The sequence below is a fragment of the Zosterops lateralis genome, assembly GCF_965231275.1.
Source record: "Zosterops lateralis genome assembly, chromosome: 30".
In the NCBI taxonomy this organism is placed as follows: Eukaryota; Metazoa; Chordata; class Aves; order Passeriformes; family Zosteropidae; genus Zosterops; species Zosterops lateralis.
In genome coordinates, this window is record NC_139790.1 from 3,021,938 (window position 1) to 3,049,425 (window position 27,488).

At 46.7% G+C, this 27,488-nt stretch overlaps 1 protein-coding gene across 2 annotated transcripts in view; it reads left to right on the forward strand.

Moving 5' to 3' along the window:
• Nucleotides 1–27,488, forward strand: part of DPYSL2 (dihydropyrimidinase like 2) — a 61,418-nt gene that overhangs the window by 14,128 nt on the left and 19,802 nt on the right. For both annotated transcript variants that reach the window (XM_083880475.1, XM_083880476.1), the window contains 6 exons: nt 1,919–2,007; nt 3,253–3,437; nt 24,293–24,457; nt 25,267–25,328; nt 26,376–26,456; nt 27,332–27,400. In XM_083880475.1, coding sequence (XP_083736601.1) covers nt 1,919–2,007; nt 3,253–3,437; nt 24,293–24,457; nt 25,267–25,328; nt 26,376–26,456; nt 27,332–27,400 — 651 coding nt within the window. The remainder of the gene's footprint in view (nt 1–1,918; nt 2,008–3,252; nt 3,438–24,292; nt 24,458–25,266; nt 25,329–26,375; nt 26,457–27,331; nt 27,401–27,488) is intronic.

The following is a 27,488-nucleotide window of genomic DNA, read 5'->3' on the forward strand; positions in this document are numbered from 1 at the left end:
CGTGTGCTTTTGTCTCCAGGGTGGTTCAGATGAGGAGGAGGATTCAGAGCTCAGAGCCCTCTCAGGAGCCCCAGCAGCAGCCCTGCTTACTGCCAGAAGCATCATTAAAGTGCTCCAGGCTGCGGTTTTGTGGCTACTTTACATCTATTTATTTTTTTTTCCCTTCTCCTGCCCTAATTGATGCCCAGTGCGTGAGGATTTGTGCTGTTGGTGACATCCACGGCCAGGTTTTCCCATTTTAATGGCACTGGAGGTGGGCACCAACACTGCAGTCCTTCTGGGGATGGTAAACATGTAGGACAGTTTGCTGGAGATGCTGGTGTTGAAAGACAAGTGGGTTTTTCACACCCCACTCATTAATTCACTCAGCCTTATTGGCATCTGCAGTGGCTCCTAAATTTAAATTTTGGGGGTTTCTTTGTGTTTGGAATCGGATCCAGGGGAAATCTCCATTGCAGCAGGAGGAGGGAGGAGAAAAGGAAGGAGATGGACTTTACCATCTCCTAGTTATTAAAGGTGGATATAATGATATAAATCAGTATCTGATGCAATTCATGGAGCCCTTTTGGTGTTAAAAGAGCCGTGTCAGTGGAGAACTGGCTGCTCCAACTCCTCAGCTTTATTATGAGGGATTTGGGAGGATGTCTGATGGTTCCTTCTGTTCGACCAGCAGAGTTGGCACCTCAAAATCAGGGCCCTGAGCATCCCTGTCAGTGTTTTATCTGTATTTTTCTATAAATTCTTACATGTATTTTTCTATAAGTCCACGGCACCTCTGAGTTACAAGTCCAGCTTTTGATTTTCCCCAGCCTTTGGCTGTGCTGGGGTCACTTTGTTCTCTTCCAAAGGTGATTTTGTGATGAGAGGGAGAAACAATCAGAGTAAGTACAAGCACAGAGGTGTTGTTTAAACCAAAGACTCACAGCATGTATGTGCTTTGCTTTAAATATTCATCTGCTGCAAAAATGCATCCGAATGGAGGAACCAGGGGGATGTAGCAGCCACTTTTAACTCTCCTCCCCATCAGGAGCTCTGCAGTGGGTTTCATTCTTGTTTATGACTACTGCAACAGAAAAAAAAAATCCAAACCAAAAAAACAACATTTGGTTTTGATCTATGATCTTGCAGAAGCAAGCTGTAACCTGGGCTGGGATAAAATCACGCTGCCTTTTGATAATTACCTTCCTCTTCCTGCCAAAGTGTCTTCTAATTTGAGAGGAGATTTTAATAACCCCTCTGTACATCCTTGCCTTAACCTTAATTTTCTAACTGGGTGTGTGTTTTCCATCTGGTTCTGCAGTGGTGCTCTGGATCCACTGCCTCGAAACATCACTGAATTGGACCCAGTGAGTTTGTTTGTGTTGTGTAACCCCTGGCAACAGACTTTTGGGCCATTTCCCTGACAGCAGTTGACTCAACGTTGAGCCAAGCAGTGACTCCACTGTGTGGGTGCACGTAGGAAATTTTTGCGTACAACCCAAGGCAGGAAAAAAAAAAAAAAATAAGAGATGTGGTTCCAACACATCCTTCCAAGTGTTATTTTAGTGCTGCTGCTGCAGGTGATGGAGGCTTCAGGCTTCAGGTAGGAATGAGGCTGCCAGAGTAGACAAGACCACTGGAACCCACCTCTTTTTTTTTTTTTTTTTCTTTCCTCGTTCTGATTTTTTTTTTAAATTTATATTTTTTATTTTTTTCTGATCATCAGCGATGAAAGGCCCCACGGATGGAAATAAAGCATTTTTATCTTTCCAGTTGAAAGCACAGCAGTTGACTGGTGTTTTGATGTGTGCTGGTGAATAATGCAGAGGTTTTTGCCTTTCCCCCCCCACTCCTCTTTCATCTCTGGAGTGACACTGCAGCCTGTCAGGTCTCCCAGTGAATAATTTCTTGTCTTGTGTTGTGCTTCTTTTTGTTGCAGAGCGATCGTCTTTTGATCAAAGGTGGTAAAATAGTTAATGACGACCAGTCCTTCTATGCAGACATTTACATGGAGGATGGGTTGATAAAGTAAGTGAAGCCTCATGGTGTGGGGTTGGGGGATGTACAGAAATGCACTGCAGCTTGGCTGGAATGGCTTAATCTCATAGAACTCGATGGAATTGCAGTGAAAAATGAACATTTCCACGTCTGTCCCGGTGTTTAATGAAGGGGGCTTTAAAAGCAGGGTGTTGAATAAATAAACAAGTGGGTCCAAACCCTGCTGGCTCCAAGGAGAGACTTACATGTGCTTAATTTCAGCCATGTGAGCAGCCCCATGCTGAGATGACACATGTGTTTGAAGTTATCTGTGCTGTAAAGTTTCACTGAGTTATGACTTCAGATATTTTGAGTCCAGAGTTCAGCCTCCCAACGCAGTTAATTCTCTTTTAGGCTCCGAGGCTGGACTTAGGTGACCTCTGGAAGTCTCTTGCAGTGCTGACTTCTCTGGGTCTGTGATGATCACTCCAAACCCCCCGCTCAAGTGGAAAAAATAAAAAGGGCCCTGAAGTGGGAGAGGTTCAGTCCTCTTTCTGTGTTTTCAGGCCTCAAACATGTGTTCCTGGCACGTTAAATGTGTTACAGATTCCTTAGGAAAATGACTCCTAGGAAAAAACGGACAAGGCAGAGGTTACAAACAAGGAATTTTCCTGTTCTGGCTAAACAGGCAGCACATCTGCTTTCTTAATCAAGGTTAAAAGTTAAAGGAGCCAGCCAGAGACAGCTAATTAATTACATCCACTCCTGCACTGCTAAAAATAGGTCTGTGAGGAGCTGGACTGCAGAGACCTCTGAGGGTCTCACCAGGAATTTGGTAACCAAAATCTGCTTGAATTTATGTTTGTGCAGGGACTCTGTAACACTTCCACATGAGAGGAAGGTAGAAAATATAGAAGCAAAAAAATTCTTCCAGTGCTCCCAAATCGATGGTAACGTCCAAACTGCTGTTAGAGAGATGGGATCAAGTGTTGAGCTGCTGCTTCAAAAAAGTGCAGCCCTAGTAAAGCTGTGTTTGGTGCAGTGATCATCCATGACCTGCACAGCTTCTAGAGGGGCTCCTTCCCTTAATGTTGCCCCAAACTCCTGCAGGAATTGCACTTTTCACATTCAGCATCGTGCAACTGCTGCCCCAGGAAGAATAAACCCCCTGATCCCCGTGTGCGCTGATCCTGTGGAAAAAGCAGCTGCAGCTGGGCCAAGTAGCACAGGGGTGTTTGTTTACAGCCTGCTCACCTGGCTGGGCCTGACCTGCTCCTCCAAACCTCTTTTTCCCAGGCAAATAGGGGAGAACCTGATCGTGCCAGGCGGGGTGAAGACCATCGAGGCCCACGGCAGGATGGTGATCCCCGGCGGCATCGACGTCCACACCCGCTTCCAGATGCCCGAGCAGGGCATGACATCTGCTGATGATTTCTTCCAAGGGACCAAGGCTGCCCTGGCTGGAGGCACCACCATGATCAGTAAGTGCTTGCTTTGCTCTTCCAGCCAAACTGGGCTTTTTTTCTCTTTCCCAGATAAGAGCAGGAGCTGTGAGAGTCGCCTGGTTCTGTTCCCTGGTTGTTGGGAGAAGTTTGTGGGAATTGGGGTGGAAAAGCAGGAGCTCGGGGTTTCTCCATCTCACAGTTGTCACTCATTTTATTTGTCTTCCCCTGCTGGTGGTGTGGGTTCAGCAGGTTTTTGGGTTTGCTCCTGCTGGGGCCAGTGTCACTGTGACCTCTGGCTCCACAGGGAGGAGCAGATCCCTCACGTTCCTTGGTCCCTTTGTCTGTGGAGGGAGATCTGCTGTATTTCTCACACCCAGAAGCCAGTGTTTGGTGTGTCTTTGAAAACTGGGCCACTTTCTTCAGGATCTGCTTTAGCCACCAGGATTTTTGTTGAAATAGCTCAGTTTGTGCTCATTTCCTCCTTTGGAGAAAAAAAGGGATTGTGAAGTGAAAATACCTCAAAATAGAAAGACAGACAGACTGTTTTGCTCACAGCAGGATTAGACACTCTTGGTGCTCCCTTCTGCCTCTAAAATGCCTCATGAATGACTTCCAGGCTCTCTGTCCCTGCTTATGTTGGCCACAGGATCTTAAAACTCCACAAGCAAGAGTCATAACCCTCTAACCTTGTTTGACGCAGAGATAAAAACCAAACCCTTCTGTTGCAGGGCAGCTGGTGAGGTGTAAAACTCTTCCACAGTGTGCCAGGCTCTTCTGCTGCACGTGGCAGTGGGGGATAAAGGTGTGAAGTGATCCAAAATCTGAGCAGCTCTCAGGCTTTCATGTGCTCTCAGGTGCTGCAGGAGGGGAGTTCAGGCACAGAGGAACAAAAGCAGCTGCTTCAGAACAGGTTTTAGTGACTATTGTCCAGTCCATGGGTACAAAGGGATCTGAGGCACAGCCAGGAACCAGCTGAACTCTCCTCAGTTCAAACCAAGCTCTGCCAGGACTGGGAACATCCTCATCTCCCACATCTCTTGGTTGTGAGCAGTCCCTGATATCCCTGGCCTGCTGGGGGGACTGGAATTGATGGGCAGGAGGCTGGAAGTAGGTCTTGGGCTGATGCTTCCAAGAAATAATCTTAAAATAACCCAGGAAATGATTTTTCCTAAGATAATCACTCCAGAGTGTGAGGTTTGTGTCTCACCCCCTCAGGGAGGTCCCTTTGTGCACAACAACACCCAAAGATTTCTCCTTCAAATCTTTGCTGTCAATTCAAATCAATAGCACTGAAATGGTTTTTTATTTTAAATTATTTTCAGCCTCAGTTCATTGACTTGGTGTGGTTGGTTGTTCCTTTGTTAGGAGTACACCTGGTTCACACTTGAATTATCCTTTTGTTCTTCCTTGTTAAGTTGAATTAGATCAAAATAACATTCCCTGTCATCTGCATGCAGCATGTTCCCCTCAGTGGCACTTTCTGAAAGCAGAAATTGGTTTGGTAATTTTTTTTTTTTTTTTTGGTGTAGCCCTTTACTTTGTTGCCTAATTTTACCTCTGCAAAGGGAAAATTTACCTCTGCACAGGATTTACCTGCAGAGGTGAAATTAGGGAAACAAATAAAAGGCTGCTCCAGAAAAAAAGGCAATAAATATTTACATTTAAATATAGGATATATTTATCTAATATGTAGGGTAAATAAATATAAGGATTTCTATTTATTTATCCTAAATATAAAGGATTTCTGAGACAGGAGAAATTCCTGCTTCAGAAGTCCTTTATGTGTGTAAGTATTTATTTCCTTTATGTCTGTAGTAGCTGAATCCCTCACTGACAGCAGGAGAACACTTTTCTGAGTCAGGGAGGTGGCAGGAGAATACCCCCAGTTACAATTTCTCCTTTTACAGCTGTGAAAAATGAGCTTAATTTGGATTATGACCTTGGGCAAACCATTTAGAGGAGGCTGGTGATTCAGCTTGACCACCCTGAGCATCTCAGATTAAGACACAAAATCATCTCTGAAAAACAACAAAAAAAAAAACCTTCCTAAATCTGCAGCAAGGACTAATTGGAGCAAATAGGATGATGGAGAGACATTCCTGATGGGTGGGAATGAATAATCAGCAACTGGAGCAGTGGAAAGCAGGAGGGGAATGATCCAGAGGAGACTTCAAAGCTCTGCAGCCTCTGCCCTGTGTCAGCTCAGCTGTTTCTTTGAGCAAAATTACAACATTTGCAAAAGTTTTTTTTTCTTTTTTTTTCCACACTGAGCACTCTCTTGGTGGGTGGCCCTTGGGTTTTCCCAGAGCAGGTGGGAGTTGTGGTGGTTGGCAGCATTTATTTATTTTTTTTTTTCTCCTGTGATAAACAGGGCAATATTTAGTGAGCTGGATCCACGATATCACAAATTGCAGCCTGAAAATGACACTCTTATCTCGTTGTGTGTTTTAAATGCTGGGGTTTTGCAAAGGGAATCTGCTCCTCCCCTGGGCTTGTGTCCAGCTGTGCCTCTTCTTCAATCTTTTTTAGGAAAAACCACCTCTTTTTGGACATGAGATTTGTGTGAAGAAAAAAACCCACCCAATTTCCTCATTAGTGCTTTAAGCAAACTTTGATTTATTTACAAATACCTTTTCTCCATCTGTTTCTGTGCTTTGTGCACAGCCCTCACTGTGGGCACACAAACAGCTTCCTCAGCTTCATGCTTCAATTTGTTGCACATTTTTGTGCAGGAGGGCACTTTAAGGCTGTTTACTTTACAATCATTGTAGGGAAATATTTATTTTCCATGCAGTTTTCAGTGAAATTGAACCCAGAGCCTTGGACAGGTTTCCACTGATGGTTGGTGGGTGAAATTCTGACTTTTTGGTGAGTTTTGGCATCGACCTGCAGCGCCAGGAATTCACCTGGAGGATCTGCTTTGGTGAACTTCATTGTCAGCTTGGACAAACTTGATGTTGCCACTTTAATTCTCCTGGCAGACACATCCAAGGGAAGCACAGGAGTGAAACCTGTTGTTTTCCTGTCCTCTTTTGCTTATTCCCCTCTAAATTCAATCCTGGGGATCGGGGAAGGGGAATCAGATGGGTTCTGGTGTCAAATTGAACAATTGTGGGTTTTTTGTGGCACCAGGGGAGATTTATTTATCCTGGAGGGGAGCAGATCTAACTCTAATCCAGGGTTTCAAGAGAAGCACAGGAGTGTAACCTGTTGTTTCCAAGCCCTGTCCTTTGCTTGTTCCCCTCTAAATTCATCCCTGGGATTTAGGGAAAGGGAATCAGATGGGTGCTGGTGTCAGATTGAACAATTGTGGGTTTTTTGTGGCACCAGATGAGATTTATCCTGGTGGGAAGCAAATCTAACTCTAATCCAGGGCTCCAAGGGAAGCACAGGAGTGTAACCTGTTGTTTCCCTGTCCTCCTTTGCTTGTTCTTTAAATTCATCCCTAGGAATCAAGGAGGAGGAATAAGATGGATTCTGGTGTCAGATGGAACAGTTGTGGGTTTTTGTGGCACCAGATGAGATTTATCCCAGTGTGAAGCAGATCTAACTCTAATCCAGGGCTTCCCAGCCCATCAGGGAAAAAGGGGCTGTGGGTGAGGATCCAAATCTGCCCTTTTGTCTCTCAATCCTTTGCTCTCCTGAGGCTGCTGCACTCAGGAGTTGGGGCTGATTTCTTTTTCTGCTGGCTGCCCTGAGGCCATCTGAGCAGGAATTCCAGCTATGATCCTTCTGTCTCTCCCCTCTGCAGTGCCAAAGGCGAGGCTCCAGCTGACTTTGCTAATGGAGGAACAAACAGAGAAATGACGTTGTTGTGATATCTTTGTTTTTCTGCACTGACAATTTGCACAAAGTCCTTTTTTACCTTAAAACAATATTGGTGTGGGGATGTCAGCTGAACAGCCTTCCCTGGGGGTTTTTAGGATAACATTGCTCTGGGGGAAAGAAAAAAAAAAACAAACCATCTTGGATTCTTGCCCTTTTGAAATGTCAGAATGCAGTGTTTGGGCATTAAGTTGAAAGGAGAATTCCAGAATGCTCCAGAGAGGGTTTTGAAGGAGAGAGGAGTGTTAGATATGCTCCAACCTGTTCTGGTTGCTTCCATGAACTCCCCTGTATTCCATGGAAGGAGAACAGTCCTCCCAGAGGTTTGGGAAAGGGCTTTGTCTGAGGTTGCCCTTTATCAGAGGCTGAAATTTCAGTGAGCTAAAAATGGCATTTTTCACAGGCATTTTTCAAAACTGGGAAAATTTTTCATTTTTCACCAAACCATCCTGAGCTGGAAGGATCATCAAAACCCAACACTTGGCTCTGCACGAGGCACACCTATTTCTGAGCCTGTTTTTTGGAGTTAACACCCCAGGATATAATACCCCTGGACCTGGTAGAAGAGAAAAAGTCCCTGCCAGGAATTCTTTTCCAGGGTGGCCTCTCAGAGCCTGTCCACGCTTTGGCTGCTGATTCTCTGTGATGGGTGAAATCCCCATCAAAAACTCAGTGGGAAAAACTCCCTCTGGTTTGAGCAGCGTTGCCTCTCTCTGCTCCCAGCCCTGCAGGAGGGATGAAGAATTTAAGCTCTGTGTATTTACTGTCCCTCAGATCCCTGAGCCTGTTCAATGTCCCAGTGAGAGCTCCATCCAGCCAGGCCAAGCTCCCACACACATCTGAGCCCCTCCTCCCAAACTCTGCCTCTCCTCTATCTGCTGGCCTTGGGTGAAATCTCTTGCTGACATTGCCTCTCTCTTGAATCATTCAACCACAGTTATAATCACGGGGAGAAATTACAGCGAGAGAAATTACAGCTTTTCCTGGCCTGGTGGCTTGGAAGGCAGCAGCCTTTTGAACTGGAGCAGCAGTTTGTGCTGATGACACGGGGAGGGAAGGCTGGGGAGGGCAGCCTGTGTGTCTTGGGGAGTTCAGGAGATGAAGGGGAGCCTCCTGTGAGCTCCCTAATTCCTGAGCCTGCAATTAAAGAGCTCCCTGGGCAGCCTGGCAGGGCTTTGGGCAGGGTTTGAGGTGCCCAGCAGCAGTCAGGGAGGTGACAGCAGGGCTCCCAGGTCATCCTGAGGATCACCACCTTGCTGGAAGGAGATTTCCAGTCAGGAATGATCCCTCACCTCTTGGGTTTTGATCTGAGTGTGACAGAGAGTGGAGATCAGACTCTGTGATAGTCTCAGCTTAAAGTGGGGTTTAGACACGGCGAGAGGGTGTGGGGTGATATTTAAACCCACCAGATTAGATCCTATTCTACCTGGCTGGGTGCATTTATTGTCCATTATCAGGGTTAGCCCTGTGCTGGTCTGGACTCTAAATGGTGAGAGGAGGAGGAGGAGGAGGGAAGCAGAGACAGAAGGAGGTGACAGCAGTGGTCAGGCAGGGACTTGTGGCCGAGCTGGAATTACAAAACCAAGTGTTTTGCATCCAAGAGCAGAGACCACAGAGCTGCAGTGTCTGCCCAGGGCCTGGCTGTGTGTACACAGCCCTGCATTGTTCCACAGGCACCAGCCACAGTTGTGTTTCTCTTTGCACCCAGAGATGAAAGGGGAACTGTGCACTGGGGCCAGCCCTGCAGACTGCCCTGGCCCTGCAGCTCCTTTCTCTTCCTGGCAGCAGTTCTGCTGCCCCAGAGAAATGGTTCATTCTCTAGAAAGGCAGTGAAAATGTCCAGACATTGTTGGGGGTTTCTGTGAGTGGGAATCCTTCCTGTCTGTGACTGGAGTAATGGCATTGCCACACAGTGGTGCAGAGTCCCTCCTGCCCTGTCCCTCCTGCCCTGTCTCTCCTCTCTCCAGCTCCCCTTGGTCCTTTTTCCACCCCCCAAAACCAGTCTTGGTCCTTTTTCCACCCCCCAAAACCAGTCTTGGTCCTTTTTCCACCCCCCAAAACCAGTCTTGGTCCTTTTTCCACTCCCCCAAAACCCAACCTTGGTCCTTTTTCCACCTCCAAAACCAGCCTTGATCCTTTTTACACCTCCAAAACCAACCTTGATCCTTTTTCCATCCTGCCAAAACCAGCTTTGGTCCTTTTTCCACCCCCCAAAAAACCAGCCTTAATCCTTTTTCCACCCCCCAAAAACCAGCCTTGATCCTTTTTCCACCCCCTAAAACCAACCTTGGCCCTGATTCACCCTAAATCTCTTCACTTCACCTGCTCCCAGCTTCCTGCTGCTGCTGTTTTTGTACCTTTCATTCAGGGCAGGGTTAAAACCCTCGCTGAGAAAGTGTGTCTGGGAGCAGAGCTGGGCATTCCCTGGGGTGAGCTCCTCTCCCCGAGCCTTTAAACCCCTCTAAGTCCATTAGGCTGAGCCTGTAGGGGGTTGTGCAGCCTCTGTGCTGGGCTTTGCTCTGCTCCAGCCTCCAGCAATGGGATCCTCATTGTCCTGGGGGGAATCTGCCAAACCCTTGATGTCCCCTGGCAGAGAGCACAGGAGGGAACTCTGTGCAGAGCTCAGAGGTGTTGTGTGTGTTTCTCTGTGTGCTGGGTGGGTTTTTTTGACCCTTTGGGGTTTGTGCTGGGAGAACAGGCTCCTGTGAGGGGCACACAGGGGCTCAGGAGCTGTGGCTGTGCCTGGGGTGGTGCAGGAGGTGTTGAAGGTGGTGTGGGGAGGTGTTTGGTGCTGCCTGTCACATACTCAGCCGAGCCATCATCCCCTCTCAGTGCTGCAAGGTGAAATCACTGGGCCTGGTGTTGGGCTGGAGTCCTGTGGAGCCTCTGCAGGGCAGCCTGGTTTTGGTTTTGAGTCAATCAGTCAGGACATCTTTCCCTTTCCCATATTTTCCTTCCCCAGAGCTGCTGGGGGTCCTGCCCCTTGTTCTTCAGCCATCCCCTTGCCTCCTGAGCCATCCTTCTGCCTCCTGAATCATCCCTCTGCTCCTCTGCCATCCCTCTGCCTCCTCTGCCTCTTGAACCATCCTTCTTCCTCCTCAGCCATGCCTGTGCCATCCCTCTGCCTCCTGAGCCATCCTTCTTCCTCCTGAACCATCCCTCTGCCTCCTCTGCCATCCCTGTGCCTCCTGAACCATCCTTCTGCCTCCTGAACCATCTTTCTGCCTCCTCAGTCATCCCTGTGTCATCTTTCTGCCTCCTCAGTCGTCCCTGTGTCATCCTTCTGCCTCTTGAACCATCCCTCTGCTTCCTCAGCCATCCCTGTGCCATCCCTCTGCCTCTTCTGCCTCCTCTCCCAATCCCTTCTCCCATCCCTTCTCCCATCCCTTCTCCCATCCCTCTCCCATCTCTCCCTCCTCTCCCATCCCTCCCTTTTGGCCTCAGTGATTATTTTCAGGGGCAGGTGAGGTGTCCCTTTCTCTGTTCTGTCCCGTGGTGCTGCAGCCCCTCCCTGTGCAGCAGGAGGGGATGGAGACCATCCCACAAATGCTGGAGCTGGTTCAGGTCTGAGCCCACAGTGCAGGAGTGGCAGCAGCTCTGACAGTGCAGATGTGACTGACCCAGATTCCTCTGTGCATCTAAAGAGGGGATTTATTTCAGGAGAAATTAACCCCTGTTGTCTTTTGATGGAATAGCTCTTAATGCCTTGTATTCCTTTTGGTGCTGGGGATCAGCAGTGCTGCTTCCCCACTGAGGGGGAAGAGTTCTTTTGTTTGAAGAGCTGCTTTAAAGTGCTTTTCTTTTTGGGTTGGAAGAGACCTTAAAGATCATCTTGTTCCATTCCCTGCCATGGGCAGGGCACCTTTCACTGTCCCAGGTTGTTCCCAGCCCTGTCCAGCCTGGCCTTAAACACTTCCAGGGATGGGGAAGCTGATCCAGGGCCTCACCACCTTTTTATTATAAAGAATTTCTTCCTAATTCCTCATTTAACCTGTCCTCCTCCAGCTTAAGGCCACCCCCCCCTTGTCCTATGGCTACATACTACTTCTGAAAAGTCCCAAAAATCCCCAGATTCTTGTTTTCTGTGCCCAGTGCTCTCACCCCCGAGTTCCAGGCCTTAGAGATGACACAGAAGTGCAGAGCCAGTGGATCTGTCTGATGTTCTGAGTCTCACCCAGCCTCTTACATCAATGCAAAATGTACATGATATTTTCATGGGGGCAGATGTAAAAGTTTGCTCCTCCAGCTCTGCTGTTGGATGGACAAAAAAAAAAAATCTTAAAAACTAAAATGAAATTACCCATCTTGCTTCATATAACATTTGCTGCCTGTGATGGCTTTTCAGGGCATGTGTGTTTAACCTGGCTGGATAAAAATCTTAAAACAAAAATGAAATTATCCACCTTGCTTCATGTAACATTGCCAGCTGCCTGTGGTGGGTTTTAGGGGGACATGTGTTAAACCTGGCTAGACAAAGATAAAAATAAAAATCCTAAAAACTAAAATGAAATTATCCACGTCACTTCATATAACAACACTTGCTCCCTGTGATGGATTTTCAGAGCATGTGTGTTAAATCTGGCTGGATAAAGATAAAAATCCCCAAACTTAAAATGAAATTATTCACCTCACTTCATATAACATCATTATCTGCCTGTGATGGGTTTTCAGGGCACGTGTGTTAAACCTAGCTAGGTAAAAATAAAAAAAAAAAATTAAAAACTAAAATGAAATTATTCACCTTGCTTCATGTAACATTGCCAGCTGCCTGTGATGGGTTTTCAGAGCACATGTGTTAAACCTGGCTAGATATAAATAAAAATCTTAAAAACTAAAATGAAATTATCCACCTCGCTTCATATAAGAACATTGTCTGCCTGTGATGGGTTTTCAGGGCATGTGTGTCAAACCTGACTGGATAAATCTTAATCACCTTCAAGTCTTGACAAGGTCTTCAAATAAGCAGCAGGAAGTGGTGCCTCTTTTCTTGGCCCGTTTTTCTGGGATTTTTTGCCTCCCCACCAGTGTCCAAGCCCTTTTGCTGTCCTGTGAGCCTGACTCAGCAGAGGCTGCCCAGCTCAGGCAGGACCTTTCAGCCCTGCAGTTGGAATTGAGCTCCTGTGCCAGGGCAGGGAGGGGAGAGGAGCTGAAAGCAGCAAAGGCTGTGACCAACTGCAGCATTCCCCACTGGGGATGGGTTTGGAGTGGGATTTGATGCCTTTTCCCCCCTCTTTCCTTCAGCCCTTGTGCCTTCAGAGTTCATAGATCCCATCTGTTTCTTAGAAACTGGGATTTTTTTTTTTTTTTTTTTTAATCTTTCTGGTGAGAGGGAGAGATGTTTGAGGAATACAAATGAGCTCCTCCTGTCTGGCACACTTTAATCCCACTCAGGAGCTGCCAGTTGTGTGAGCAGCTTGGGGCTGTGCCTGCAGCTTTTCCCAGCCCTCACTCCCATGGAGGCCCTGGGGGTTTGTCAGGAATGCAGGGATGGACATTTAGGAGTTTTATGGCTTTGGGAAAACCTTTTTCTCCCCTTGCAGTTGGTTATTGGGACCCCCTGTGTGACAATGGGAATGTCATTCCATTTCTCCATGCTGGTTGCTGTTAATGGGAGGTGGCTTTATTGCTAATTTTAAATCAAATTAATTAAGCTCACTTAGAGCCTCTTATCATCAGTAAAAAAAGTGATTATTTTAATGAAGAGAATTATTTTTTCATGAGAGATTATTTTTTTTATGAGGGATTATTTTTTTACCTGAGAAGCTGATGTGGGCAGCACTGGAAACAAGCAGATAATCCCTGTCCCTCCCACTTTGGCATCTGCACATCCAGAGGAAAGTGCTTTTGCCTTCCTGTTTTAAGTAAAAAGGAACTTGGGAGGTTTCACATGCAAATATTAACAGTGAAATGCTTTTGGTTGGTTGGTTTTCAGAGCCCACCAAAAAGGGCTCTGAAGCTTTTGGAAGTTTCCCTTTCAGCCACTTGTCTGGGTGTGTTTTGTCCCCAGCAGCAGCAGCAGTTTGGATATTTTTGGAATCTGGGGGACTCACGGTGGTGTTTTACATATGAATGAAATTCCCTGGCAGCAGGAGCTGGGCAAGGAGCTCCTGGAGAACCCTCCCAAATTATTCACAGCTCTGAGCTGGTGCAGGGAAGGGGGAAAAGCTCCCAAACTACAACACACTGAATGGTTTGTGCCTCCAAATTGAGGTTTTTCATGGGCCTGGCAAGATTCCAGACTCCCTGAAAAGCCAGGCAGGGCTGGTGCAGCAGCCACAGGATTCTCTGTTCAAATAGTCCAATATTCCCTCAAAAAAATCTCATTCTAGAGCGGGTGATAATCAGTTAATGATCCTTCCCAGCAGGCTTTTCTTTATTCCAGATGAGATTTCTCAGGATTAGTATCAGTGTCCCAAGAGAAGAGTTTGGCTACTGATGGGCTGCAAAGGACTTTGCAGCTGATGGGCAGAGAGTCTTTTTTCCCTTGTGAATGACTTTGGGAAGTCTTTGTAGCACAGCTGAGAAAAATGTAGATGTGCTGGGTGTTCTAAGAAGTAGGATTAGGGCAGGGAAACAGGAGCAGAGGTCAGGACTCTGAAGCTGTCAGTCCTTCTGCAATGCAAACACTCTGTAATAAAAGGGGATCCTGCCCAGCTCCAGGGGCAATTCCAGCTGTTTCATGGAATCCCAGGATTGGGGTTGGGTTTGGGTTAGAAGGAACCTTAAATCCCATCCAGGGCACAGATAGTTGTTGCTGTAGGACATGAAAGAAAGATGAGAGTCTGTGATGCCTTTCTCATTATCAATTAATATTTATCTCTCCCTCACAGAGAATTCCTGCCCAAAATCCCATCCTGCCCTGACCTCTGGCAGGGGGAAGCTGTTGTAGGACACAAAAGAAAGATGAGAGACTCCAAATATTTCAGAAGGCAAAGAGCACAGAAAAAAGGCTTTATTGTCTAATTCTCACCACCTTTTATAAGGTGTTCCCATCCAGACTGACCATGGTTGGGGAATAGGAACGACACCTCTCTAATGCCATTGGTTAAACCAGAGAAACAACAAAACACCACCTGGAGAAAGATTGTTCTGGGAAAGGAGAGTTGTTTGCCAGGATTGTTTTGAGGAGAAGCTTTCTGGAGGAATTTTTCCTTGGGAAAAGGTCAGCAGCTGCCAGCAGGATAAAATCTCTCAGACCCACAGGCAGGGACAGTTCCCACTGTCCCAGGTTGCTCCAAGCCCTGTCCAGCCTGGCCTGTCCAGCCCCAGCTTCTTTGGGCACCCTGTGCCAGGGCCTCCTCACCATTATAGGAACAGAATTTCCTTCTAATATCATGGTTGAGACAGGAAGTTAAACTGAAGTGTAGAAAGCAACACTTTCCCCTAAAGACTTATTCATGGAAAAAAAAAACAAAACAAACAAAAATTAGATTTTGTGTTGTAGGAGTTTGCCACAGGCTGGGAGTGTCTTTTTTTGGGTGGGCAGCTCAAGGTGGTGCCAAATTTTGGATTTTTCACAGCTCTGGGTGAGTTGTGAGGCCAGGCTGGGCTGGCTCAGGGCTGCAGGGGGAAGTTGAGCAGCTGGGGAACCAGCCACAGGAGTGTCTCTGTTTAAACTGGGGATAATCTAGTTAGGACCTCCTACAGGTTAATGATTTCAGCAAGATCAGGAGCTAATTGGCAGCATCATGCACAGAGTGGAGAGAGGAGCAGGAGATGGGCAGGTGTGGTCAGGAATTGGCTCTGGGGGGTGGAAGTGCTGCTTGATCCTTGTCCTTTGGTGGTGAACAGGTCCTGCTGCCCCATCCCATCGTGTTTTCTCCACGAGCATTTGGGTCTCAGTTTCCTGCCTGCAGTTTGTGAGAGTTGTCAGTGGTTTGAAGGGGATTCCTGGTGCTGGAGCAGAAGTGGTGGTGGTTTGGTGGTGGTGGTTTGGTGGTGACAACTTCCTCCTGAGAACATGATGTCACCTTGTCACAGCCAGCAGGAGAGGAAGTGTCTGGTGCTCATCCAGCCAGGGGAGATGTTTCTTGGACAAATACAGGGTTTTTCTTTTCCCCATTTCTCTCACAAGACAATTTCTCTATTGATAAGAAGTGCTTGTATGGAATCAAAGCTCTTCACATTTAGTTTTTTTCTTTTAGGGGGGAAAATCCCAACTTTTCTAATCCCAAACCCACAAAGGCCTCTGAGAACCACCCCAGATTTCCACTGTACAGACTGGCATCCTGCACTTGTGTTCCTCTTTATCTCCAACACCCCTGAGACAATGAAATGAAAGTGGGAATCCAAAACTTGGTGATAAGGATGCAAATCCAGAACTGTTCCAGCTTCCCAGGCAGTGGAAAAAGCCCTGAGGGGCAGGACACGTCTCCAGTGAGCTGAGAGGAGCAGAGCTGGCTCAGGGCACTGAGCCTTTCTCCTCCTGGGCCTGATCAGCTCCTGCCCCTTGGCTCTGCTGGGAATTCTTGTGTTTTGTCTTGCCTTGAAAGCCACAAATTGGGTTTTTTTTTCTCCATCCCAGTCCCTCAAGGTTCACAGAGCAGCTCATGTGGAAGCCTTTGAAGTCCTGTGTGCTCTTTTCATGGCCTTCAATGGGGAGTGATGCCTGAAAGAAAGAATAAACCTTGGAACCCACTTAAATGTCTCTTTTGAACTTGGTTCCCTTCCCTCTCTGCCGTGGTGACCTCCTGAGGTACCAGAAATGCAAAATAAACCTGGACTGGGCAGAGATGGAGCTTTTTTTTTTTTAATCTGACCTTAACAGGCTTCCATTCCAGCTGCTGGGGAGGGTTATTAATTTTAATTATTGTTTGAATTCTTCATGTCTCTGTCCAGCCAGCTTCAGATAGTTCATTGTATTTTGGCTGTAATCAGCCAACCTGGACTGGGAAGAGATGGAACCTCTTGTTTTTTTGATCTGACCTTAACATGTTGCCATTCCAGCTGTTGGGGAGGGTTATTAATTTTAATTATTGTTTGAATTCTTTACGTCTTGTGTCCAGCCAGCCTCAGATAGTTCATTGTATTTTGGCTGTAATCAGCCAAAGGGACGAGAGAAAATCTCTGTATGACATCAGTGAGGGAATAAGGGAACGTTGCAGTCTGAAAATGTAATCAGTGGATGTGTCTGATTCTTCTGAGCCTGCTCCAGCTTTGCTGATTTCTCTGCATCTGAGCTGACACAAAACAGCCTGTGATGTCATTTTGGGCTGCCTTTACCATGAGTTTGTGCAGGACAACAGCCCTTGGGTACTTGGATTAGCCCCATCAATGCTGTGCTGTAACTCCTCAGAATAATCTCTTTATTCCGGTGTCTTTTCTTGGGGGGGATGAGGGAACAAGAATAAAATACTGTGGGAATAAATCCCCACAAAACACACAGAGCTGAAATCTGGTTGCTGCAGGCAGGATGTGGAGAAAATCCTTCATTTGATTTCTCATCAGCTGGGGTGCATCAGATGCACAGGGAATTTCCTTTAAAGTCATTTTGTCACTGTCCTTCCTTTTCCCAGATCAAACCAGAGTCTGATTTAGAGGAAGAACTGGAATAGAATCAGGAAAAAAAGGAGGAGTGAGGCTCCTGTGGATCTTCTTGATTTGGGATTTTTGAGCTCAGAGTAAGAATTGGGATGGAATCAGGAAAAAAAGGAGTGTGAGGTTCTTCTGGCTCTTCTTGATTTGGGATTTTTGAGCTTAGGGGAAGAATTGGGATGGAATCAGGAAAAAAAGGGAGGAGTGAGGCTCCTGTGGATCACTTGATTTGGGATTTTTGAGCTCAGAGAAGGGCTGAGATCTCTGGATGGGCTGGGGATTGGGGTTTAATACTTAAATCAGAATTTTTGCTGCTGCAAACAGCTTTGTTACTGGATGGGGCAGCTCTTGGTACCTCAATTCCTTGGCACATAAAAGGGTCATGATACATAAAGGTAGAAAGGATTGTGATACAAGCTGAGAATTTGAAGCCTCTGCTGATGAAATAAGGTCTGTGATTATGGGATAATCTCCTGTGGGTCAGTGGAGGGCCTGACTTTCAGCTCACAGAGATTTTATTCCTCTTGCTTTGACAGAATTATTCCCATCTCACAGCAGTGCCAGGACAATATTCCTGCAGGCACAGACAACTCCAGACCTCTAAAGGGGGACCTGTGCAATTACCAGGGCTGAGTTTAATTACAGCTCCCCATAAAAAGGCTGGTGACAGAATGCTCAGCTCAATAAACTCTCCAGATTTCAGCAGACACAGTTGCTGTGGGGATTAAGTGGCATTAACCAGGCAGATGTGTTTATAGAGATGGAGCTGCTATTCAGAGTTTTGGGCAGGGGAGAGATCTGCCTGCTCACAGTCCAAGCTGAAATGTTCAGGATTTTCACCTTATAAACTCCTCTTAAACAGAGGTAGGAGCAGGAAATAAAGTGTAAAACTGCAGTTTGTAACAGCAACTGGAGCCCTGAATACTTGGGTTTTATTACACACACAATTTTGGTAACATCTGACCCTGATTCATGTTTATATTGTCCATTTCAAACAGTTTTTCTCCTCCTTCCTGGTAGTGGCATTCACGAGCTGAAGCTCCAGAAGGATTTCATGCATGCTTTGGATGACACTTAATTAAACCAGTTAAAAAAAAAAAATCCTTTGCAGGGGAAAGCTGGAAGCAAGAGCTATAAATAGAAGCTGCAGGAAGGGGTTGTTTGCAAGCCAAGGCCTGCTCAACTGAGGCAGGATGCAAAAAAGAAAAAAAAATAAAAAATACACATGCCACAATGCCAGGAAGCCATAAAAGCCATTAATCCCCACCCATGAGCACATCCATCCCCAGAGCAGAGTTTTGTTTTCAAGGCAAGGCCTGCAGCTCTTCCTTCTCAAGCAATAATTGCTCTGGAGCTTAGCAAGGGGTCAAAAATATAAAGGCATAACTCTTCATCTGCTTTTTTTAATTTATTTTTTTTATTTGAGAGAGATTCCAAGTGCCAGAAAGAGCTCCTGAGGGATATTTCTGGTCTCAGAGCATCATCCAGCAGGATAATTCCCCACCCCATCATCTCCCTTCTTGCTCAGGGTGCAGGTCCCACTCTGCTCCAGGAGCAGAAAACCCCCGAGTTTGGACAAGGGAACCAAAATGTGATGCAACATTTCCTAAAGCCACCATTTAAAAGCTGAGTTTGGCACCACCTTCGGTGGTTTTAAAGTCTGGGAGCAGCTGGATGAGGACAAGGAGATGTTTTTTAGGCCAGCCTTGAGTGTGGTTCAGCCCTTTATGGGATCAGTTGGTGGGATTTGATCTGGGGCTGGGTTTGCTCTCTGTGGGTCCCTCCCAGCTCAGGGGGTCCTCTGGTTCTGGGAATTGTGTAAAAAAAGCAATAAGAGTGATCTGAACTTCAAAATCACTCGTGTGTGTGTGTGGGATTGTGCTGGGATCTGATTTTAGTGCAGGTCTGGTGTTAATATAGGATAAGAATGTCAATAATTGGTGATGCTGCTGCTCTAGAAAGTGCTGCTGGAACTTCTGCCCTTTTTAAATTTTTTAGACTTTTTTAGATACCCTGTGTAGATATTTCCATGCTCACATTAAACCAATTCTGCTTTATTTTCCCCATCCTTGGAGTGTTCCATCCATTCCCCTAAAGTTTTGCCTTCCCCTTTTCATTTCACACCCAAATATCTCCCCACCAGCATCCCACCAGTTTGGGCCATGAGATACAGAATATTCCCTCACTTAGCCCAGGAAATACAGAATATTCCAGCATTTGGCCTGTGAAATACAGAATATTCCAGCATTTGGCACATCAAATACAGAATATTCCAGGAGTCTGACCTATGAAATACAGAATATTCCAGCACTTAGCCCAGGAAATACAGAATATTCTATTATTTGGCCCTGGAAATACAGAATAATCCAGTGTTTGGCCTGTGAAATACAGAATATTCTGCATTTAGCCCATGAAATACAGAATATTCCAGGACTTAGTCCATGAAATACAAAATATTCTGATTTTTAGCCCAGGAAATACAGAATATTCTGGCATTTGACCTGTGAAATACAGAATATTCCAACATTTGGGCCACGAAATAGAGAATATTTCAGGATTTGGCCCATGAGATACAGAATATTCCAGCATTTGGCCTGTGAAATGCAGAATATTCCAGCATTTGGCCTGTGAGATACAGAATATTTCAACATTTTAGCCTATGAAATACAGAATATTCCAACATTTGGCCCATGAAATACAGAATATTCCAGCATTTGGCCCATGAAATATGGAATATTCCAGCACTTAGCTCATGAAATACAGAATATTCCAGCATTTGGCCTGTGAAATACAGAATATTCCAGCATTTGGCCTTTGAAATAGAGAATATTCCAGCATTTGGCCCTGGAAATACAGAATATTCCAGGAGTCTGACCCATGAAATTCAGAATATTCCAGCACGTAGCCCAGGAAATACAGAAGATTCCAGGACTTAGCCCAGGAAATACAGAATATTCTGATTTTCAGCCCAGGAAACAGAGAATATCCCAGCGTGGCTGGGTGCCAGCCCTGGTGCAGAAGAACCTCATGGATCTCTCAGTGTTGTTGTCTCATTCAGCTCCTTGTGTGCCTTTAATCCTGAGCCTGTTTAATCTGCCCAGGCTGCTGAGCTGGGCCTGCCTGGGATCTGGCAGTGAGGAGCAGATACACCTTGTTGTAAACCTTGTGTAATGACAGGAGAGCCAAAGCAGCCACGGGAAGGGTCATTAAGAGCTTGGGTAATTAAGGCTTGGAGCTTGTGGGGCCACAGGTGCTCAAATCCTCACAACCCTCACAGGGAGGGAGAAAAACTCTCCAGGTGTTTTGGGATCCTGTCAGTGCTTAGCAAGGAAAAAATTACATTATTTGTAATGCATAAAGTAGTTTCTATAATTTTTTTTTAAATAAGTTCTTTTGCTGGTGTAGCAGCCTCGTCCTCAGCCCTGGGCTGCTGCATTTGGGGTTTCTGCAGCTCAAAAGGTTCAAAAATCATCTACAGAATGTTTCCTGCTCATGGCAGATAAAGCAGTGTAACCCTGAGCTTGGCTTTGCCCCGTGCCTTGCTGAGAGTGTGTTAAATATAAGAGAAACATTGGGATTAGGCCGGAATTTCACTCAGATTGAGGGAGCCACTACAAGGCCCACAAAGCTGTTGAATTCCTCCTTTGAAGATTTCAGCGTTGACAAAGTGATTCTTAAATTATCTTTTCCTTTTTTTTTTTTTTCCCTCTCTCTGTTTTGTGTCTGTTTTCGGAACAAGCTCAGAGTTTAAAAATGAGCTGGCAACTTCCTCCTCAGACCTCAAGCAGCTGAATTCATTTGCACAGAAAATAAAAAAAAGAAAAAAAATAAGAAAAAAAAATTGAGGACAGGAAGAAAACATCTGGGCTGGGAGAGCACAGCAGATCAAGGGAATAAATAAAGGGGTGACAACAGCCCTGAGTCACAACAGTTTGTGTTCTCAGTGTGCCCTGCAGGCCTGGGGACACCCCAGGGACTGCACATTGCTGCTTCCTGAGGTGTGGAGGGGAAATGTGGAGTCCCAGGGAGAGAAGGAGTGCTATGGGCTCAGGACAGCTCTGCTTTTCCCATGGGAAACCTCCTGGGAATTCTGCTGGGAGCTGCTGGGCTTGTGTCCTGGGCCAGCTCATCCCCAGGGGTCACCCTGGGAGCCTGGGGCTGTGGGAACTGGCTGGGATGGAGCCTCCATCCATCCTCCTTCTATCCATCCTCTGTCATCCATCCATCCATCCATCCCTCCATCCATCCATCCCTCCATCCATCCCTCCATCCATCCATCCCTCCATCCATCCCTCCATCCATCCATCCCTCCATCCATCCCTCCATCCATCCCTCCATCCATCTATCCATCCATCCATCCATCCATCCATCCCTCCATCTGTCCATCCATCCCTCCATCCATCCCTCATCCATCCATCCATCCATCCATCCATCCATCCATCCATCCATCCTCCATCCATCCATCCCTCCATCAGCTGCCTCTGCTGCTCTGGAGCACAGGGACACTGAAAGAAAAAGCTTTTTGTTCTACTCAGAGCTCTTGAGCTGTGCCTGAGGGCTGGGAGAGGCTTCTCTGAGCTGCCTGTGGGCAGTTCTGGCCACCTCAAGAGGCAGAAGCAGTTGCAGAGCTCAGTCCTTTCAGGAGCAGGTGAAGAGTCAGCCTTGGCTCCTCTCCTGTCCTGGATCTGGGCTCAGTTTTTACATTTTTGGTCTCCCCAAAACCCCACCCTGGCACGGAGGGGTGCAGGCCATGATCCTGGAATGTGTTTGTGTCCTCCCAATGCACAGGGGATGGAAGAGTCAGGAGGCTGCCACTTACAGAACTGCCCCAGATGAGGATTTGGGGTCACATCCACCTTCTCTCTGCCTTTTGTGCAGCACCCACTGCTGCTGCCTCTGCCCCTTGTAGAACTGCCTTCATTCCCAGGAGCTCCAGAACCACGCCCAGGGGTTCCAGAACCATTCCAGGGGCTCCAGAACCATTTCCAGGTGCTCCAGAACCATTCCCAGGAGATCTAGAACCATTCCAGGAGCTCCAGAACCATTCCAGGGGTTCCAGAACTACTCCCAGGACTCCAAAACCATTCCCAGAGGATCCAGAACCATCCCAGGAACTCCAGAACCATTTCAAGGGCTCCAGAACCATTCCCAGGGGTTCAGTGCTGGGCTCTGAGGACTCTGAGGTGGATTTATTCCTGTGATGTGTTAGAGATTAAATGGGGTTTTTTTTGACTTTTTTAATTAGACATTTGTGTAAACCTGGGCTTTTCTCCATGTCCCATTGGAAATGCAAAGGGAATGTTCTTTTTCTCCTCATTGCTGATTCCACTTAAGCTAAAGATTAACTTTGGCAGAGGAACAGGGGCTCTGTCCTGGCCAGGAAACAGCTCAGGCTGGAAGTTAAGGGAAGGTTTCTGACCACTGGGGAGGAGCAGATCATGGAACAGAAATGGGATGATTTTTTTGAAGAAAACCAGGTCATTTTATTGCCTGGTTATATTTGGGCTGCTTTTCCCAACGGTGGTGAAAAGCACATCCTTGATGTGGTGCCAGACAAGGAGGCACATTTCCAACTTCTCACTCACAGCCTGGAGTTCTGTGATGGGCAGGGAGGGAACAGAGACACCACCAGCCACTCCTGGAGCACAGAGTGATCAAAGCTGCAGCTGCTGAGGCTCTCAGGATGTGCTTCCCTTGCTGTGATGCTTCCAGGGGGAAAAAAGCCTTTTGGGAAAGCACAGATATTCTAATCTGTCTCCCTTTGCAAAGGGGTTTTGCTTCCAGGGGAAAAAAAGCCTTTTGGAAAAGCACAAAAATTCTAATCTTGTCTCCCTTTGCAAAGGGATTTTGCTTCCAGGGGAAAAGCCTTTTGGAAAAATACAAATATTCTAACCTGTTTCCCTTTGCAAAAGGGAGAGGGTGGGCTAAGTTTTGCTTTCAGGGGAAAAAAAAAACCCTTTTGGAAAAGTACAAATATTCTAATTTGTTTCCCTTTGCAAAGGTGAGAGGCTAGGCAAAGTTTTGCTTCCAGAGGGAAAAAATGCTTTCGGAAAAGCACAGATATTCTCAGGCATCTCCCTTTGCAAAGGGGAGAGGATGAGCAGAGTTTTGCTTCCAGGGGAAAAAACTTTCGGAAAAGTAAAAATATTCTAACCGGTTTCCCTTTACAAAGGGGTTTTGCTTCCACAGGAAAAACCTTTTGGAAAAGCACAAATATTCTAATCTTACCTCCCTTTGCAAAGGGGAGAGAGTCAGCAGTTTTCTTTCAGGGGAAAAAAAGCCTTTTGGGAAAGCACAAAAATTATAGTCTCTTTCCCTTTACAAAGAGGTTTTGCTTCTAGGAGAAAAACCTTTCGGAAGAGCTCAAATATTCTGAGGTGTCTCCCTTTGCAAAGGGGAGAGGGTGGCAGAGTTTTGCTTTCAGGGGAAAAAACACCTTTTGGGAGAGCACAGATATTCTAATCTTGTCTCCCTTTGCAAAGGGGGTTTGCTTCCACAGGAGAAACCTTTTGGGAAAGCACAGATGTTCTGAGGTGTCTCCCTTGGCAGGGTGGTGGTTTTGGGTGAGCTCCTGGCTCAGTGCAGTGTGTGCCCAGCTCAGGGAGCTGAGGTGTCTGTGCTGGCTCAGGAGAGCTGAGCTGCCTCTCCCAGTGGGAATTTGGTGCTTTAGGCAGAGCAGAGCAGTAAATTTTGGCTGCTGTGTCTGTGTGGGGGTGAAGCAAAGCTTTGTTCTGCCCTGAGGGCAAGGGGAACCCACAGACTCTGTCTCATCCCAGCTGTGACTTAGAGCAGCCCTGATCCTCACCATAAAGTTAAAAATAAACTGCTGGGATTTCTCTGCTGATAATTGAAGCCTTTTTTTAAAATAAATTTTCTGTGTGTTTTAATGTAGAATCAAGCCAGGCCCTCTCCTCCTGCCCCCTGAAATCCCACAAGGCTTTTCCTTCTCTCTCAGCTCAGTGCTGGAGATGCCGACTTGCTTCTTTTATTTCACTGTTTGTCCTTTTATTTCACTGTTTGAAAAAGATCTCAGAGATTTTGAAGATCTCAGAGGCTCCATGTGCTCAAACAAGAACCAGGAACGCTGAACCTTCAGATGCAGGTCCCTTGTGTCACCCTTTGAGACTCTCCTGCAGCTGCAGCTGCCTCTGGCTCCAACTGCTGCTGCTGCTGGATTTGGGGTGAGGATGAAACTAAGCAGCTGACAGAGGCAGCAGGACCTTCTCAGTGTCAGAGAGAGCCACAAACTGCTGGTCCTGCTTCCTCCAGTCCTCTGCAAGGTGCTCCTGCTTGGGATGACTTGTAGCAAACAAACAGGTTGTTGTAACAACTCATTTTCCTTCAGCTGCTGCTCCATAACCGACTTACCCCACCTGCGTTTTTAGAAACCACCGAAAAATCTTCAACTTAAAAATAATTTAAGGGCAAAAAAGGATGCCTTGATTTTGCAGCAGCCTCTGCAGAGCTGTTCTTGCTGTCCCAGGAAAGCTTTTCCCAGCCCTTCACCAGTAATTTTTTCCTGTCATTCCCAGTTGACCATGTGGTTCCCGAGCCTGGCACCAGTTTGCTGACGGCGTTTGACCAGTGGCGAGAGTGGGCAGACAGCAAGTCCTGCTGTGACTACTCCCTGCACGTGGACATCACTGAGTGGCACAAAGGGGTCCAGGAGGAGATGGAAGCTCTGGTGAAAGACCATGGTAAGCTCAGGGATGCTTTGGTTTTTGGGATCTCCTATTTAGGGCTGTTTCTTGTGCTGTATTTTATTTTTATATCGCAATAAAGCTGGTTTGGGCTCCTTGAGAAGATTTGGGCGGTTGGGAGCACAGAGGGCTCAAGGTTTGGGGCACACTGGTGTTGCAGCAGTGATTTTTCAGAGGTGAATCTCCCATTTTCCCACCTCCTGTGTCCAGTGAACCCTTGAGGTTCATCAGAGCCCTTGGTGAGACCTGCAGCCACTGAAGTGCTGTAAACAAGGGAAAGAGGAGCCCCAGGAGGCCCAGCCCAGCTCTGGCTGCTAAAATAATAGAATCACCTCAGAGGTTTTCCCCCTTCTTTAATTCCTTAGTGTTTCATCCTCAGCTGGAGGAATTTCCATCCTGTTTGTAGGTTCAAACCTCAGCATTTTATGCCCTGATGGGACCTTCCCACGCGTGCTGGGTGGGAGTTTTTAGTCTCCAAAGGCTGGAGAGGGAAAGGCAGCTTAGGGTCAGTTTGGACACATCACAGACACAGATTTCTCATTGTTCTCCCTGGAGGGTGAGGGGGATCAGCCCAGCAGTCCCTGCTTTGGTGTGAGATTTTATTATTATTTAGTTACTCAACCTCCTGCAGTGCTGAATCCATTGGGAATTCTTGCTGGGGGCTGATTTATTATATTATGTGCCTTATTTATTATATTATCATATTATAATATATATTATATTATATTATATTATATTATATTATATTATATTATATTATATTATATTCCATGGCTTTACCTGCAGTTGTGCTCTCTTTCCCCCAGGTGTGAATTCCTTCTTGGTGTACATGGCTTTCAAAGATCGCTTCCAGCTCAGTGATTCCCAGGTAGGAATGAAAGCTTTGTGCTCAGTTTGGTCACAAATAAGTGATTAAATTCAATATCCTGACATCTGACACTCTCTCCTGGTTCCAGTCTTTGTGTAACAGTACCTAAGGTTGGCCACAGCACCCACAGCCCTGGTTTGAAGATTATATTTTTAATTAAAAATAAAACCCAACCAACGGCAAACCCTGAGAGGCTTGGCTGAGGGAAGCAATGGGAAAACTCTCATTTTGAGAGCTCAGAGGTTTTATTCCTTTGGGGTAGAAGCAGTGACAGTTCTGTGAATTGCTGCTTTTTGCCTCTGCACAGGGCAGGACAGGGAGATCTCTGGGCTAATTTTAATTATTCATCTAAAACTGATGGTGGTCCAGAGGTGGTAAAATCTCTGGGACCTTAGAAAGGAGTTAATTGCCCTCCTGATTGCTGCTCTGGTTGGCAAATTTGGGCACATTGAGCTGCTCAGAGGGGCAGGGGATGTTTGTGAAGGGGTGGGAGGAGAGGAATGCCTGGGAGTGCTGTGTGTGAGTTATCTCTGAGGGCTCTGGAAACATTTTGATGACATTGATGGCGCCACTTGGGGGTTCCTGGAGCTGAGCCCTCTCAGGCTGGTGCCTGGAGTGGGAAATCACTCTGCTCCTGCCTCCAGATCTTGATTTCCATGGGGAACCTGCCCCCAGCACTCACATATCGGGGATGTTTTTCATTCCAGGCACCAGTAAATGAGACATCAAACAGGTACAACTCTGCAAGCCCTTTAAAATCATCCAGCTGTGGGGCTTGAGCTGTTGCTGTTTCTTCCTCCCAATACCCCAAACTGCCACTGGACAATCCTCCTTTATCACATCAGTAGCACCCAACTGTAGAATTGGGAAAATTCAGCGACGGGCATGAAAATGGTTTGCATCCCTCCAGCAAACCACATCTTATATTGATTGGTGCTTCTCTTTTTCTTTTTCCTGATGCAAAATTCTGTTTCCTGGGGGGGTGTGGGCTGTGGCCTTGCCAGCAGGTGTGTCCCTGTGCTGATGGGAGTTGTCTGTCCCCCCCAGATTTACGAGGTGCTGAGCGTGATCCGCGACATCGGCGCCACGGCCCAAGTGCACGCTGAGAACGGTGACATCATTGCTGAGGTATGGGCTGTTTGTCCTCTGAGTTACTGCCTTCAAATGCTGCCAGGGGGCTGAATTCTGCCTCCTAAAGCCACCCAGGGTGTTTTTTTTGGGAGCGTGGCATGGCTGTGTGGAGGGTGTGAGCAGGGCTGTGCAGTGGATTGATCTGACACTGATAAAACAGGTTTTGGTGGCAGCTTTTCCACCCATTTTGGGGTGGATCATGGGCAGCTCTGCCTCTCTCTCCTCAAAAATGAAGAGCTGGGTGTGACTGTCCCTGTGTGTGCAGCAAAGTGTTGTGCAGGGAATAAGGAGAGGGGGAGTGGGGAGGGATGGAGCTCCATGCAGTACGTGGGGTGCTGATGTTGGGGGTCTGTTCATCCTCCAAACAGCAGCAAGGGAGAAATGTTAATAATGTGTCCAACTTCATCTTATCTCCAGCCCATTTTGTACACTCTGTCTCAGGCACTCAGAGGATTTCTGTGTTCTCTGGCTGGGCAGGAGCCCACCCCAGTCCTTGAGCCCACCCCAGTCCTTGAGCCCAGTTGCAGGATGATGTTTTTTTTCCCTCATGAATTATCATTTTGCCACATCTTCGAGATGATTTTATAGACACAAATGAGTGCTGAAAGTCAAGGGGCCGTGAACCCAGTGTGAAGCAAATCCAAATAAAAGGTTTCCTCGACCTCCTGTGAACAAATCAGCAAGGTTTAGTGAGCTCTGGTTATTCTCAGCGAGGGGAGTTGGACAGAAATCTCTTGCAGGGTCTTTCTGCAAAGCCCCGTGTGGTTTTTTAGGCAGCACAGATGCTCAAGATGCTCCTTTCCAACAGCTGTGTGTGCTGCAAGAAAAATTCCCTGATTTGCTTTAAATCTCATCCCTGTTCTTTTTCTTAGGAGCAGCAAAGGATCCTGGAGCTGGGGATCACAGGCCCTGAAGGACACGTGCTGAGCAGACCTGAGGAGGTGAGAACTCCCCTTTTCCCTCCTCCCCAATTTATAACTTTTCTGTATTGCCATCAAGTGCTTCAGTACTTCGTGTTGGGATGGATGT